Source organism: Rousettus aegyptiacus, unplaced genomic scaffold (assembly GCF_014176215.1).
Source record: "Rousettus aegyptiacus isolate mRouAeg1 unplaced genomic scaffold, mRouAeg1.p scaffold_m13_p_6, whole genome shotgun sequence".
NCBI lineage: Eukaryota > Metazoa > Chordata > Mammalia > Chiroptera > Pteropodidae > Rousettus > Rousettus aegyptiacus.
The window spans coordinates 13742137-13755166 of NW_023416309.1; the positions used below are offsets into that span (position 1 = coordinate 13742137).

General features: G+C 42.9%; 1 protein-coding gene across 1 annotated transcript; it reads left to right on the forward strand.

The window, feature by feature from the left end:
• Window positions 1-577: 577 nt before the first annotated feature.
• Window positions 578-8843, forward strand: MSS51 (MSS51 mitochondrial translational activator). Its single transcript, XM_016157005.2, has 6 exons — window positions 578-2299; window positions 2605-2760; window positions 3315-3439; window positions 3645-4211; window positions 4546-4639; window positions 4959-8843. The coding sequence occupies exons 1-6, from the start codon at window positions 2079-2081 to the stop codon at window positions 5176-5178; spliced, it is 1383 nt and encodes a 460-aa protein (XP_016012491.2). The 5' UTR covers window positions 578-2078; the 3' UTR covers window positions 5179-8843.
• Window positions 8844-13030: the final 4187 nt, after the last annotated feature.

A 13030-nucleotide genomic window follows, 5' to 3' on the forward strand; every position in this document is an offset into this window, starting at 1 on the left:
GATATCTTATATAAACGGAATCATGTAACTCATGACCTTTTGTTTCTGGCTTTTTTCACCAAGCATATAACGTTTTTGAGATTAATCCATGTTGTAGCATATATCAGTACTTCGTTCCTTTTTATGACTAATAATATTTTATTATATACATATCCCAATTTGTTCATCTGTTGGTGGACTTTTGGGTTGTTTCTACTTTTTGGCTATTGTGAATAATGGTGCTGTGAACACTTGTGTATAAGCATTTTTTTGAATACCTGTTTCATTTTGGGTATATACCTAGGAGTGAAATTGCTGGGTCATATGGTAATTTTATGTTTAACTTTTTGCAGTCACCATAATGTTTTCCATAGCACTGTACTATTTTACATGCCTATTATCATAACACAAAGGTTCCAATTTTTCCACATCTTCACCAACACTTATTTTTTTTATTTTTATTTTTTGATAAGAGCCATCCTAATGGGTGTGAAGTAGTATCTCATGGCTTTGATGTGCATTTACCTAATGATTAGTGATGTTAAACATCTTTTCATATGCTTTTTTTTTTTTTTGGCAATTTGAGTATTTTCTTTGGAGAAATGTCTGTTCAGATCTTTTGCCTGTTTTTAATTGGGTTGTTTGGTGGTGGTGTTGAGTTTTAGGAGTTCTTCACATGTTCAGGATATTAATCTTTCATAAGAAAAATGATTTGCCAATATTTTCTCCCATTCTATGGGTTTCATTTCACTCTATGATGCACAAAAGTTTTACATTTTGATGGAATCCAATTTATTTTCCTTTTGTTACTTTTACTTTTGGTGTCATATCCAAAGACTTGCTAATCCAATATCATGAAGCTTTTCCTCTATGTATTCTAATAAGACTTTGTAGTTTTAGCTCTTATATTTAGGTGTTTAGACTCAATAATCAAGCTCAACTTATTCTATTTCATTAATTTCCAGAATGTTCCCATCTACATTTCTATGCTCAAGCTCTTGTCTGTGTTTAGAATTTTGTTTTTCCTCTCTCTTTGTATTCAAATTAATACCATCTTTCATGGTCTATTCCGGCTGTTCCCTGCGGCAAAAAGTCTTCCTATTGATCACCAACTGAAAAGACTTTCTTCTTCTGATCTCCCATTATGTTTTAGTTTCACTTACAAGATTTATATGCTATCCTATACTACAGTTTACATTTATTCCCTCTATAAGATATTTAGATGTTAAGTATATTTTTCATAATTTTTCCATTATAGTGTTTTGCAAATGATTTTATCTGTTTATCAATAAATATTTATTAAATGAATGAATGTTTTTATTTTTCCCAGTATAGTCTCTTTTATTCACTCAGCCCTTGTGGAAGGAATGAGAGAGGCCAGAGAAAGAGGACATCACAGAGTTCCTGCTAGGTGTGGTGGGTGGGTGTAGACTTAGCTCTACTTCAAAACTCACTTCTTTAGGCAATTTTTCTCATTTGAATTACTTGCTTTGAATATATAACTCTTAGCATTGTTAACATTTTGTACTGCATTTAATTTCCATTTCTTGGTTTATTGCTTATATATGTGTTGTTAGGTCTTTTAAAGTGAATGTTTTACTTTCCCAACTAGATTAAATTGACTAATTCTCCAATTTGATGGAGTTTTGGGTGGCCAAAACTTCTGTTGCTTTTTCTTTTCTCTTAAGTTTTAAAATACACTAATAATATGTGAATATATTCTTTTGTATAAAAAAGTCAAACATTACAAGTAAGTCAAACGTCCCCTTTGACCTACTCAGTTCCTATCCCAGTGCCTTTTCCTCTCAGTTAATCACCGTTATTGGTTTTATATGAGCCCTGCCAGACCTTTTTCTGTGCATTACTTACATATATATTTATATTATATACAGAACTTCACGTATAATTATTTTCCCCATTTTTCACAACTGCCTGTAATGATCAGTAATCAGTAGATATGAAATAAGTTTTACTGATACCTGGGTCTGGAGAGACTGGTAATAGGTCAGACATGTGAAAACACACCATATATGTCCATCTTGCACAATTTCATTCCATATCTTGTCTACATATAGTCCCTAGGTATCAGTGGACAGGCCATGGCTCCACGGCCCCGGCGAAGAAGGCACAAGAAACCCACCTCATCGGTGGCTCCCATGGTTGTGACTCTGCCCACAGATGTGACCCCTGTGCCTCTGACCCTCTCAAAACCTGGCCCTAGCATTGATGCACTTGGCTTCTCCTCCTTGGAGAATAATGTTCCTGGCCTATCCCAGGTGATTCTTCAAAAGCTGAACATGAAAAGCTATGAAGAATACAAGTGAGTGACTAACTGTGGAAGAGCAGTACATTGTCTCTGGTACAAGTGATTTCAAAAGGTGGAGAGGGAGTATAACTTGGGGATTATGGGGTATTTGCAATGAGGGATTCTCTCATACTGACCTTTGCTAGTTTTATTTCTAGAAATCTAAGAACTATAATTTTTTTATAATTCTTGTTAGTGATAAATCATGGGAGTAGGAGACATGGGAGTAGATGGAAATATATAGGAGACAAGGTAGGGATCATGAGAAATTTGAGAGCTATTTTTCCTATTACCACTCCTTCCTCATGCTGTCTCTGCAGGTTGGTGGTAGATGGGGGTACTCCTGTATCAGGCTTTGGATTTCGATGCCTTCAAGAAATGTTTCAGAAGATGGAGGACACATTCAGATTCTGTGCTCACTGTAGAGCACTCCCTAGTGACCTTTCAGACTCCAAGGTCCTCCGGCACTGCAAGAGGTGACTAGTCAGAGGCTAATAGGAGTGATACCCAGAAATGATCCTGTAGGAGAAAAGGTCTGAGAATTTTCAGAATAACTTAATTCCCACTCCTCATTTTGTATTATCCAGACCACATAGAGATTATAAAAGGTTTGGGCTCTGGCTTATTTTTAGTGTTATAGAGAGGTCAGACAGAGACCACAGTACAATTCTATCTTTTTCGTCTTGAGAGGTTGGAGTTGAGCCATAACCATGATAAGAGGGCAGCCACAAACTGTTTTCTATAAGGGTTGTAAAAAGTGAGTCATTGCAATTAGGGTCACTCTGCAATTAGAGTCATTGCAGTATGAGGTGTCACTCTGACCCAAGAGAAAAATTACATTTCCAGTCTCTCCTGCCTCCTCTGCAAAATGGAGTCCCCAGATTTGGAGCATCAGCTGTCATTCCTCTCTCTACCTTTTTCACCCAGTAATCTTTCTTCCTACATGCAAGAATATCAGTTCCCTTCCCCAGATATCCCCCAATCACCTTTGACGTATAGGAACATCTATTTCTCGGACTCATTCTCTCAGGTGCAGAAATGTCTATTACTGTGGCCCCAAATGCCAAAGGTCAGACTGGCCAACACACCGGAAGGTTTGTCAAGAGCTGTGTCTTATAGCGGTGGACCGACTCATGGAATGGCTTCTGGTCACAGGTGGAGTGATGGGTATTGGGGAATTCGGCCATAATGGTCAAAGCTGGTCATACTTGAAGATGAAAACATGTTATTATGAGGAAAACATGAGCTGAGTGGGGAAGGGGAGTGAGGCATTCCTGGTCACAGGATGGGAGAGTGAACATAGAGGGAATATTGAAACTGGGGAAGGATTAGGTCACTTCTTGTTCCTTCTTTCCTGCAGGTGATTTTGTCCTACCCTCAGGACCTTGGCCACAGCTGACTGAAGTTGTGCAGGGCTGGGACACCTGGTTTTCTATGCGGCGTTTACAGCTAGATGCTACATTGGATGCTGTGCTGGGTAGTCATGCCATGACTACCTTGTGGGCCAGCGTAGGACGGCCAAGGCCAGACCCAGATGTCCTGCAGGGCTCTTTGAAGAGGCTGCTAACAGATGTCCTGTCACGGCCCTTGACACTGGGCCTTGGGCTTCGGGCCTTGGGGATAAATGTTAAAAAGATTGGAGGAAGCACACTGCATGTTGTTGGTGCTTCCCATGTGGAGACATTCCTCACTCGCCCTGGGGACTATGATGAGCTTGGTTACATGTTTCCTGGACACCTTGGCCTCCGTATAATCATGGTGGGTGTAGATGTAGCTGCTGGCTTTTCACAGAGTACCTCAAATTCACCCCTGGAACCTGGCACAGTTCAGCTTAGTGGCCATAAGGGCCTCTATCACAACTTCTGGGAGGAGCAGGTAGAGACTGGGCAGACTACCCATCCAGATTTGGTAGTAGCATTCCACCCAGGTAAGTCATTGGTCCAGGGGAATACTGGGTGTGTCCTTTGGGAATTTTCCATTCTCTTTAACGTATCTTCTGTCTTTGGAACCCCATTCATTTTGTCAAGTTAAACACAATATAATGATGACCTGCTGATCATTAGCCCTATGGGCTACATGTGGGTTCAGAATTTTTCAATGAAGACCCTGGAGTGAGTGATAGTGGTAAATAAGCATGAGCAGTGAGCAAGGCGAGGGTTTGGGTAGACACAATCAAAGAAATCTCTCTCTTGGGGTCTATCTTAGCATTTCCCCTCTCTATTCTCATGTCATTTTTTTCCTTCTCAATTTTTCTTCTATAGGTTTCCATGCTTCCCCAGATTTGATGGAGGCTTGGCTGCCCACCCTTCTACTACTTCGTGATTATGAGATCCCGACATTGATCACTGTTTACAGGTTTTAACATCTTTCTATTTGTGATACCTTCAGGGAGGTATTATATAGTTGAGCTTATTTCTCTCCCCCTTGCTTATCTTTTGCTTTCTGATGAGGATTTTCTTTCTTCTCACATTTGGCTTTCTCCTCCCCTTGGAACAAAGGTCTATGTTGGTTAATCAGATAATTAGTGAAACATTTGGGAGGGAGGGATAGCCCTTGTCTCGTCCAGCCTTAGGTAATTTTGGGGCTTGATGAGTTTAGAAATGTTAAGTTCTGAGCAATTTCTCTCCTTGCTCTCATAATTACCAGAGCAATTTTTCTTATCTGTCTCCCATAGCCATCAGGAGTTGGCAGCCTCTTTGCAGATCCTGGTGGACCTGGATACACACATCACTGCTTATGGAGCTAACCCTTTCATGTCTCTCAAACCTGAACAGGCCTATTCCAACCCTAACAAGCAGCCAGTATACTGTAGTGCCTACTATATCATGTTTCTTGGAAGCTCCTGCCAGCTGGATAAGAGGCAATTGGAAGAGAAAGTAGATGGTGGGGTTTAACTAGCTGAGCCAGATTCTGACTGGATGTCTAGAAAAGAGGGAGGTAGTGATGAAATTACTTTGCTGATGTCATGTCTTTTTATTGTCAACTTTGAAACTTACATTCACTTGTCCAGGTAAAGATTCTAAGCTGAATAGGAGCTCCTTTATGACGCGACTCATTTCTGTGATCTTAGCAAAGGTATCTTCTAGAGACAGGATTCTATATTTAATGCATGGCGAGAAGCTTTGGTATCAGTCTTTCCACAGCCTGGAGTCCCTAACAGTTTACTTTGTGAGAAAGTTATACCTTTTGACTTGAACCATATGGCACTGAGAAGAACGGTACCTTATTCTGAAAAAAGACTTCTTATCCAATAATTTGGGCTAAGAAATGGCGAGGTGTTAATGACTTGAAATGGTGCAAGAATGGGAAAATCAGAGAAGTGGTTGGGAACATGGAAAGGGGGTTGTGAGGATTGGCACACTATTTTTTCGAGATAAGTGTCTCATTTTCCTATTTTCTGTTGGGGACCTGCCAACCGTAGAGCAGCTTTTTGCCCTGGTGTTGTGTATTACGTACTCCAGGTTATATCAGACTTTACTTGAATATACTGGAGTTATTTGTTATCACCTATACCACAATAAACTCAGTTTGTGGCTTATTAAGTCACTTGCTTTATTTTCTATTCATTGGCAAATATTACTTGTCTACATACAATACCTCACATTGGAGGTTTCTCTGTTGTCAAAGGAGTGATTAACATCAGCTTTCTGTTTGGGCCTGACACCCTACCACCCCCTGTCTCACCTGTCCTTCTCATCACACTCTCTGGATTAAGATAGATATTCCTACAATCTTGCCATGACCTCAAAGCCCCACCCCCAACCCTATCACATACCTATACATTCTTATTGCCCACTCTAATAGAGGTAATGTTAGAATTCACTTATTCATTCAAAATATATAGTTAGTACCAACCATGTGAAAGGTACTGTATTAGGGCTTTGGAGAGATACAAAGTTGATGAGACATGGTCCTCCTTATCCTTAACCTAGGAAAGGAAATAACACATATACATAAATAGCTTTATTACAAAATGTAATATGGAATAAGAACCATAAGAGAGACTTATAATACTGAGGAAATAGAGTGAAAAGAGGGATCACTTTACTAAGTGAAAGTGAAGGTTTTGTGAATTAGAATTTTATGAAACAGATGGAGGGCAGAGCATTTCACATCCTTAGAACAATAGGAGCAGAAGTTTGCAGGCAGAAAAGCATAGGGGATATTTTAGGATACATTGGGAGATTAGCATAAATTAAGTCTGGGAGGTAGATTGGGACTAGATTGTAGAAGGAGCATAGCCAACTGATCAGCTTTAGATTTATATAGATTTGAGTACGAACCCTGGGGCAACCACTAATATTTTTGTGTCTTTGGGAAAGCTAAAAACTTTTAAGTTTCCTCAGTTTCCTCATTTGTAAAATGGAGGTAACATCAAGTATTCAGAGAATGTTTGCAAAGTCAGAGGATGCACACATCCCTATTTTGAAACCTACAAAGCAACAGTAATCAAGACAATGTGGTGTGGTAGCAAGGCCCGAACTAACGGTTTCCTAGGACGCTTCCCAGGATGTCTGAAAATTATTCACCTCCTCTACAGCCTGCCAACAAATCAAAATACACTTTCCTTGTATAGAAAGAACTTGCAAGTCTGTAACTATAAGGAAGTATAAGATGTGTATAAAAGGGAAAGCCCCTCTTCAATTGGGGCTAAGCCTTTGGATGTGAATCTGCTGAGCCAATGCCAGCACCAATAAACGCTACTTCCTGCTTATTGCCTCAGTGTCCTGTCTGAGTATCCTGCAACATTTCTGGGGACTTGTCCAGAACCAGAGATGGCAAGTTTTCACCTCTCTTGTCATCTAGGTTTGGCCCCCGGGACTCTGGGAGTAGCGGACTCCACCTGGCGACAGTGGACTTGTTGTCCGTAGGCAAAAACGACTTTTCCAGCAGGCCGGGACGGCAGCTCTGAGAGCACAACAGACCCTGGTGAGGCACAGGAACCAGTGCAGGAGCACTGCCCAACAGACTGGAGAGGACCCAGGTCTAGGTTTCTGACCTGCCCCTAAAGAGGCAGAAGGGGAGTCTGATCAGCTCCCAAAGTCACCTGAGTAGTCTCTCTCTGGAGGGAGATGAAAGCATGATCTCTCGGGTTTATTTGGGCAGAGGGTCATGTTTGAATGATGAGTGCTTGAGTGTGAATGAGATGTGGCCTTGCCGCAAAGTGAAGGTTGAGCCCTTATCTGCGGTTCGGTGGCGAACCTCATACGGCTTAGGGTGGTATCACCAGATCTCCATGAGGAATCTACTCGTGTTCTGAGTTGGAGTTTATACTGACACATCAATTGCTAAGAGGTACCTGAAATATCCCTGCAAAGGGAGCAGCCGGAGACAGACAAAGGGAGTCCCTAAACCCGTGTGCGTCACTGTCACATGGGTGGAATATGGGTGGACAAGAGAGTAAGCAGACCCCGTTAGGACATATGTTAAAGAATTTTAAGGAGGGCTTTTCAGGAGATTTTGGTGTGAAGCCCACCCCCCAGAAACTTTGTACTTTTTATGAGCTAGACTGGCCCTCATTTGATGTGGGGCGGTCATCAGAAGGATCCTTGGATAAGGCAGTCATAGCCAGGGTCTATCAGGTTATTGTAGGGAATCCCAGCCATTCAGATCAATTTCCTTAAGGTTGACAGGCTGTGGTCCTGACCCGACCCCCTTGGTTGAGAGCTTGTCTAGAAGAAAATTACAGAGTAATGTTGGCCTGGGCCACTGCGACCTCCAAATACTGACCTAAAGAAAAGAAACCAATCTAGCTGAGTGAGCCAGAGGATACCCCACCTCCATATGCTCCCATTTATCCACCCTTACAAAGGGCCCCAGAACAACTGGCTACCTTCCCGGAACCCTTGATTCCAAGTCCACATGAAAACAGCCTGGGATCTACTGACACCCCGTCCTCGTTGACCTCTGTAGATTCTCCGCCAACCCCTGTCCTGAACCCCTATGGCCCAACTGGAACCCAACCAAAAGCAGCAGTCTCTACAAGAGAGGCCCTCCAATTACCCCTGCATGAAACATGGGGCCCTATCTACTATAAAAATCATATTCCCTCCTTCACAGAGAAGCTCAGACCATGATAAGCCCACCTGGGCCAATAGCCGCCAGCTCCTCCTGACCCTACAGAGGAACGCAGGTGAGTCACCCAGGCTGCTTTAAAGTGGCTAGAGGAACATACCCCAGCAGGGACCTTAAACATTCAGGCCTATGCCCCAAACCAGTTCCTCGAGGAGGGCCCCTAATGGGACCCCAATGAGGACAGGGAATTCCAGATACTTGAACGCTATCAGGAGGCCCTCCTAGGTGGTCTAAAAGAAGGAAGAAAGCCATGAATAAGACCTCGGAGATAGTCCAGGGACCCGAGGAAAGCCCAAGGCAATTCTATGAGAGGCTATGTGAGGCATTTCACTTTTACAACCCCTTTGACCCAGAAGCAGCTGAAAACTAGAGGATGGTTAATGCGGCTTTTGTCAATCAGGCCCAGGGAGACATCTGGCGCAAACTGCAAAAATTGGAGGGCTTTGCTGGTATGAACACCAGTCAATTGTTAGAGGTGGCCCAACGGGAAGCAGACCGAAAAGTGCAACTCTAGGAGAACAATCACTCCCGGAGAGGTGCCCCTACAGGCTGGGGATGGGTCTAGAGGAGAAGGCGACCAGAAGAACTACCTTACTCAGAAATGAGGTTGGGGTGGGACCAGTGTGCTCAGTGCCACCAAAAGGGTCACTGGAAAAATGAGTGCCCCCAACAGTTGGGCAGTTACCAACCAGCCCGCTCCAAGCTCAAGAGGAAGAGGCCAAGTGTTCCAAGGATGGTACCAGCCAACATGGCCATCACCTGAAGCCCCAGAAGCTGGAGAGACTCATTAAGTATAAGATCCTTCAGCTATGCCCATTACCATGGAATATGCCTCTCCTACTGGTCCAAAAACCAGGGACCAACGATTATCAGTCATCCTGCACCCAGTCATCCCCAACCCGTACACCCTCCGAGGACTCATCCCCAGAGACGCAACCTTCTTCTCATGTCTGGATCTTAAGGATGCCTTTTTCAACATACACCTGGCCCCTCAGAGCCAGCTGATCTTCACCTTCCAGTGGGAAAATCCTGAGAACAGAGACAAAGGCCAGATAACTTGGACTAGATTGCCTCAAGGTTTTAAAAACTCTCCAACCATTTTCAGAACAGCACTAGCTTCTGACCTAAAAGCTTTCCCAGTGGACCAGAATGGCTGTGTTCTGCTCCAGTATGCAGACTATCTACTGCTGGCAGGGTAAACACAAAAATGTATGGAGGGAACACAAATGCTCCTCACCCTCTTATGGGAAGCTGGCTATAATGTTTACCTTGGCTTCCACGTATCTCAGGGGCAATACCAAGTTGGCCTGGAAAGAAAACAGGTTGTCTGTTCTATACTCATTCCATCTACCCAATGCCAAGTTTGCGAGTTTCACAATTGCATTGAAGTCATGGATGCAGGATATGCTGTGGTACCCTACATTCCACCATTGAGGCAAAACCTCTGCCAAGGGAACCCTCAGCCCAGAAAGCAGAGCTCATTGCACTGCCCAAGCCCTCCAGCTAGCAGCAGGAGTATGTGGGGCCTTATATGAAGAAAAAGGCCTAATTGACTTGGAGAAAAGACATAAAATATGGAAAGGAGACCCTTGAGCTTCTAGATGCTGTTTGGCCCCCTAAGAGGATGGCAGTCATGCATTGCTGAGGACATCAAAAAGAAGACACTGTGACTGCTCGGGGAAACTGCAAAGCGGATCGTGAAGCAGAGCTCGTGGCCTCTGAGAGGGTAACAGAACCAACAACTCTGACTGCCGACCTGTTCCCTAGTCCCTTCACAGCATGAGGATACCTGGTTTAAAACTGAAAATGTGAGTTACCTCCCTAGTGGATGGTGGAAGTTTGAAGTTGGGTGAATAGCAATTCCTGAGGCCCTAGCCCCAGCCTTTGTCAGACAATTCGATCAGAGGACCCATAGTGGCCAAACAGCTCTTGACACCACATTGGGCCAGCATTTCTCTCGAGTAGTGTGTGAACAATGTGAGGTATATGCTCGAAACAACCCATGATAGAACACGGGCCCCTCCTGTAGTCCAGAGTGTGGGAGGAACACCTTTTGAGGACCTGGAAGTAGGTTTTACTGAGATGCCCCAATCCCTGGGCTATAAGTAAGTCTTGGTCTTTGTGTGCTCATATTCCAGTTGGTTAGAGGCTTACCCGACCTGGACTGAGAAGGGCACTATTAAGAATCAGGTTGGCCCCAACCAATAAGACTGGGTTCTCTCCCTACGAGATCCTGTATGGGCAACCACTCTTGTTCATCAAGGGAATATGAGGAGACCTAAAGGAAATAGGTGAATTGACTCTGAGACAGCAGTTACAAGCCCTCAGTGCTACTTTGCAGGCTCTCAACCACTGGATTAGGGAAAGGCTGCCTGTTAATCTGACTACTGAGGCCCATTCCTTTAGGCCAGGAAATTTGGTGTGGGTGAAGAAATGGAATGTCCAACCCTTTAAGCCTCTTTGGAGGGGCCTGTTCATTGTTATCTTGTCCACCCCCAAAGTAGTAAAGGTTGCCAAGATAATGCCTTGGATTCACCATAGCAGGCTTAAGCCTGTGGCCACAGACTGGAAGTGCAGTTCAGACTCCACAGAGCCCCTCAGACTAATCCTCCGAAAAAAGACATTGACTGGACTTACAGATCGAAAGAACATTGGCCCTGCTTTGGTCACACCAGAAGCTGACCAATCTACACGCAGCAGAAGCCTAAGGACGGCGACACCCCACCAAGATGGCCAACATATCCCTAAGGACTCTGTGTTTCTCCTAAACTCATCCTTGAGTGTAACCCCTGATACTATAAATGTAAAGAGGGAATCAGGATAGGTAGTCAGGTCATACAGTATGGAAATATCAGCCCTTAGACCAAGAACAGGATGAAGATGAGGCTCTTTGACCCAATCTTGGGCCCATGCATCAAAGGGGGAATGTGGCAGCAAGGGCCGAGCTAACTGCTTCCTAGGACAGTTGAAAGTTATTTGCTTCCCCTTATGGCTGCCAACCAATCAAAATACACTTTCTTTATATAGAAAGAACATGCAACTCTATAACTATGAGGAAGTACAAGATGTGTATAAAAGGGAAAGCCCCAACACCAAAAATCAAATGATCCAATCAAAAAATGGGCAGAAGACCTGAGCAGACATTTCTCCCTAGAGGACAGACAGATGGTCAACAAATATATGAAAAGATACTCAACATCACTATTAGGGAATAGCTAATAGCTATTGGAAATCCCTTAGATAGCACTGCATTGGATTCCAACATATCCTTCTCTCAAGAGGTGAATCAGTTTTTCCTCCAGTATTGGAAATAAATCTTTGTTTAAATTGATTAAATGATGAAATAGTTGTCTTAGGGTTTGGGGGCCCTGTTGTAGTCAGTCAAATATTTATTAAACATTTATTACTAGATTAGAGATGTTTCTGTTCTCAAGGAACTTACATTCTAGCGGGGGTAAACAAACAGTAAACACACAGAATTTCAGATGCCTTTAAGTGTATCAAGAAAATTAAATAGGGTAATGAGTAGTGGTGTTGAAGAGATGGATGACATTTGAGATGATACATACAGTGGCAAACATTCAGAGTAGAAGCAATAACAAGTAAAAAGCTCCAGAGAATCTCTGGTGTGTTTGGGCACAAGCATAGTAGGTTTGGATGGAAGGCCACTTTGATTAGATTTAGTGATTGAAAAGGAAGGTGAAGAGGAATAAGATCAGAGAGAGGTAGGTAGGAGCCAGATTACTTAGTGCCTAATAGACCATGGCCAGGAATTGGGATTTTATTCTGGTTCCAATGGGAAGTTACTGAAGGAGTTTAATCAAGGGAATGACATGACCCAATTTATTCTTTAGAAAGATTACACAGAGTTTCTTAACCTCAAGACTATTTACATTTTGGGCTGAAAATCTTTGTTGTAGGGAACTGTCCAGTGCATTGTAGAATGTTTAGTACCATTCCTGGCCTCTACCCTTTTGATACTAGTAACATCTCCCTCATCCCTGCCCCCCACCTTGCCGCCAGTTGTAACAATCGAAAATGTCTTCAGACATTGCAAAATATCCCCGGGGGAAAAAATTACTGCTCTAATTGTACAAAAAGTAGACTGACAATGGAATGTTCGCATTAGGAGAAGCATAATGGCTTCTATTTCACATGAATTCTGGAGCATATGATGACCTTTAGAGGTATTTTATTTTTGCTAAGTTTATGTTGTTGAATATAGGTAAGTTAAATGCTCGTGTACTATGACTCCACTGTTAATTGTGCCACAGCAGACATCTATGAAAGGTTTAGTTGGGTGCAAAAAGGGAGCAATTAAGTCTACCTAAGGGAAAGAAAGGAAAAGCAGGAGATCAGGAAAAGTTTTTGGAGCAGGAAGGAGATAGGCAATCTCTGAATTGTCTTAATAGATGAATAATTGTCAAAAGGCAGGCAGTGCCTTCTAGGAAGAAGCATGAGGAATGGGCTTCTGATCATGTAGGGCCTTGTATGTCAGGAAAGAAGGGCAAATTGAAAAGTTGAAGTGGGAAATCCAGTGGTAGTGTCTGAACAGACCATTGAGTAGTTGGGCCTATAGCTCAGGAAAATGGGCTGGAAATAAGAGGTTAGGAAAATGGGCTGGAAATAAGAGGTTTGGAAAATACCCTCTTACGGTGATATTTAAGGCAG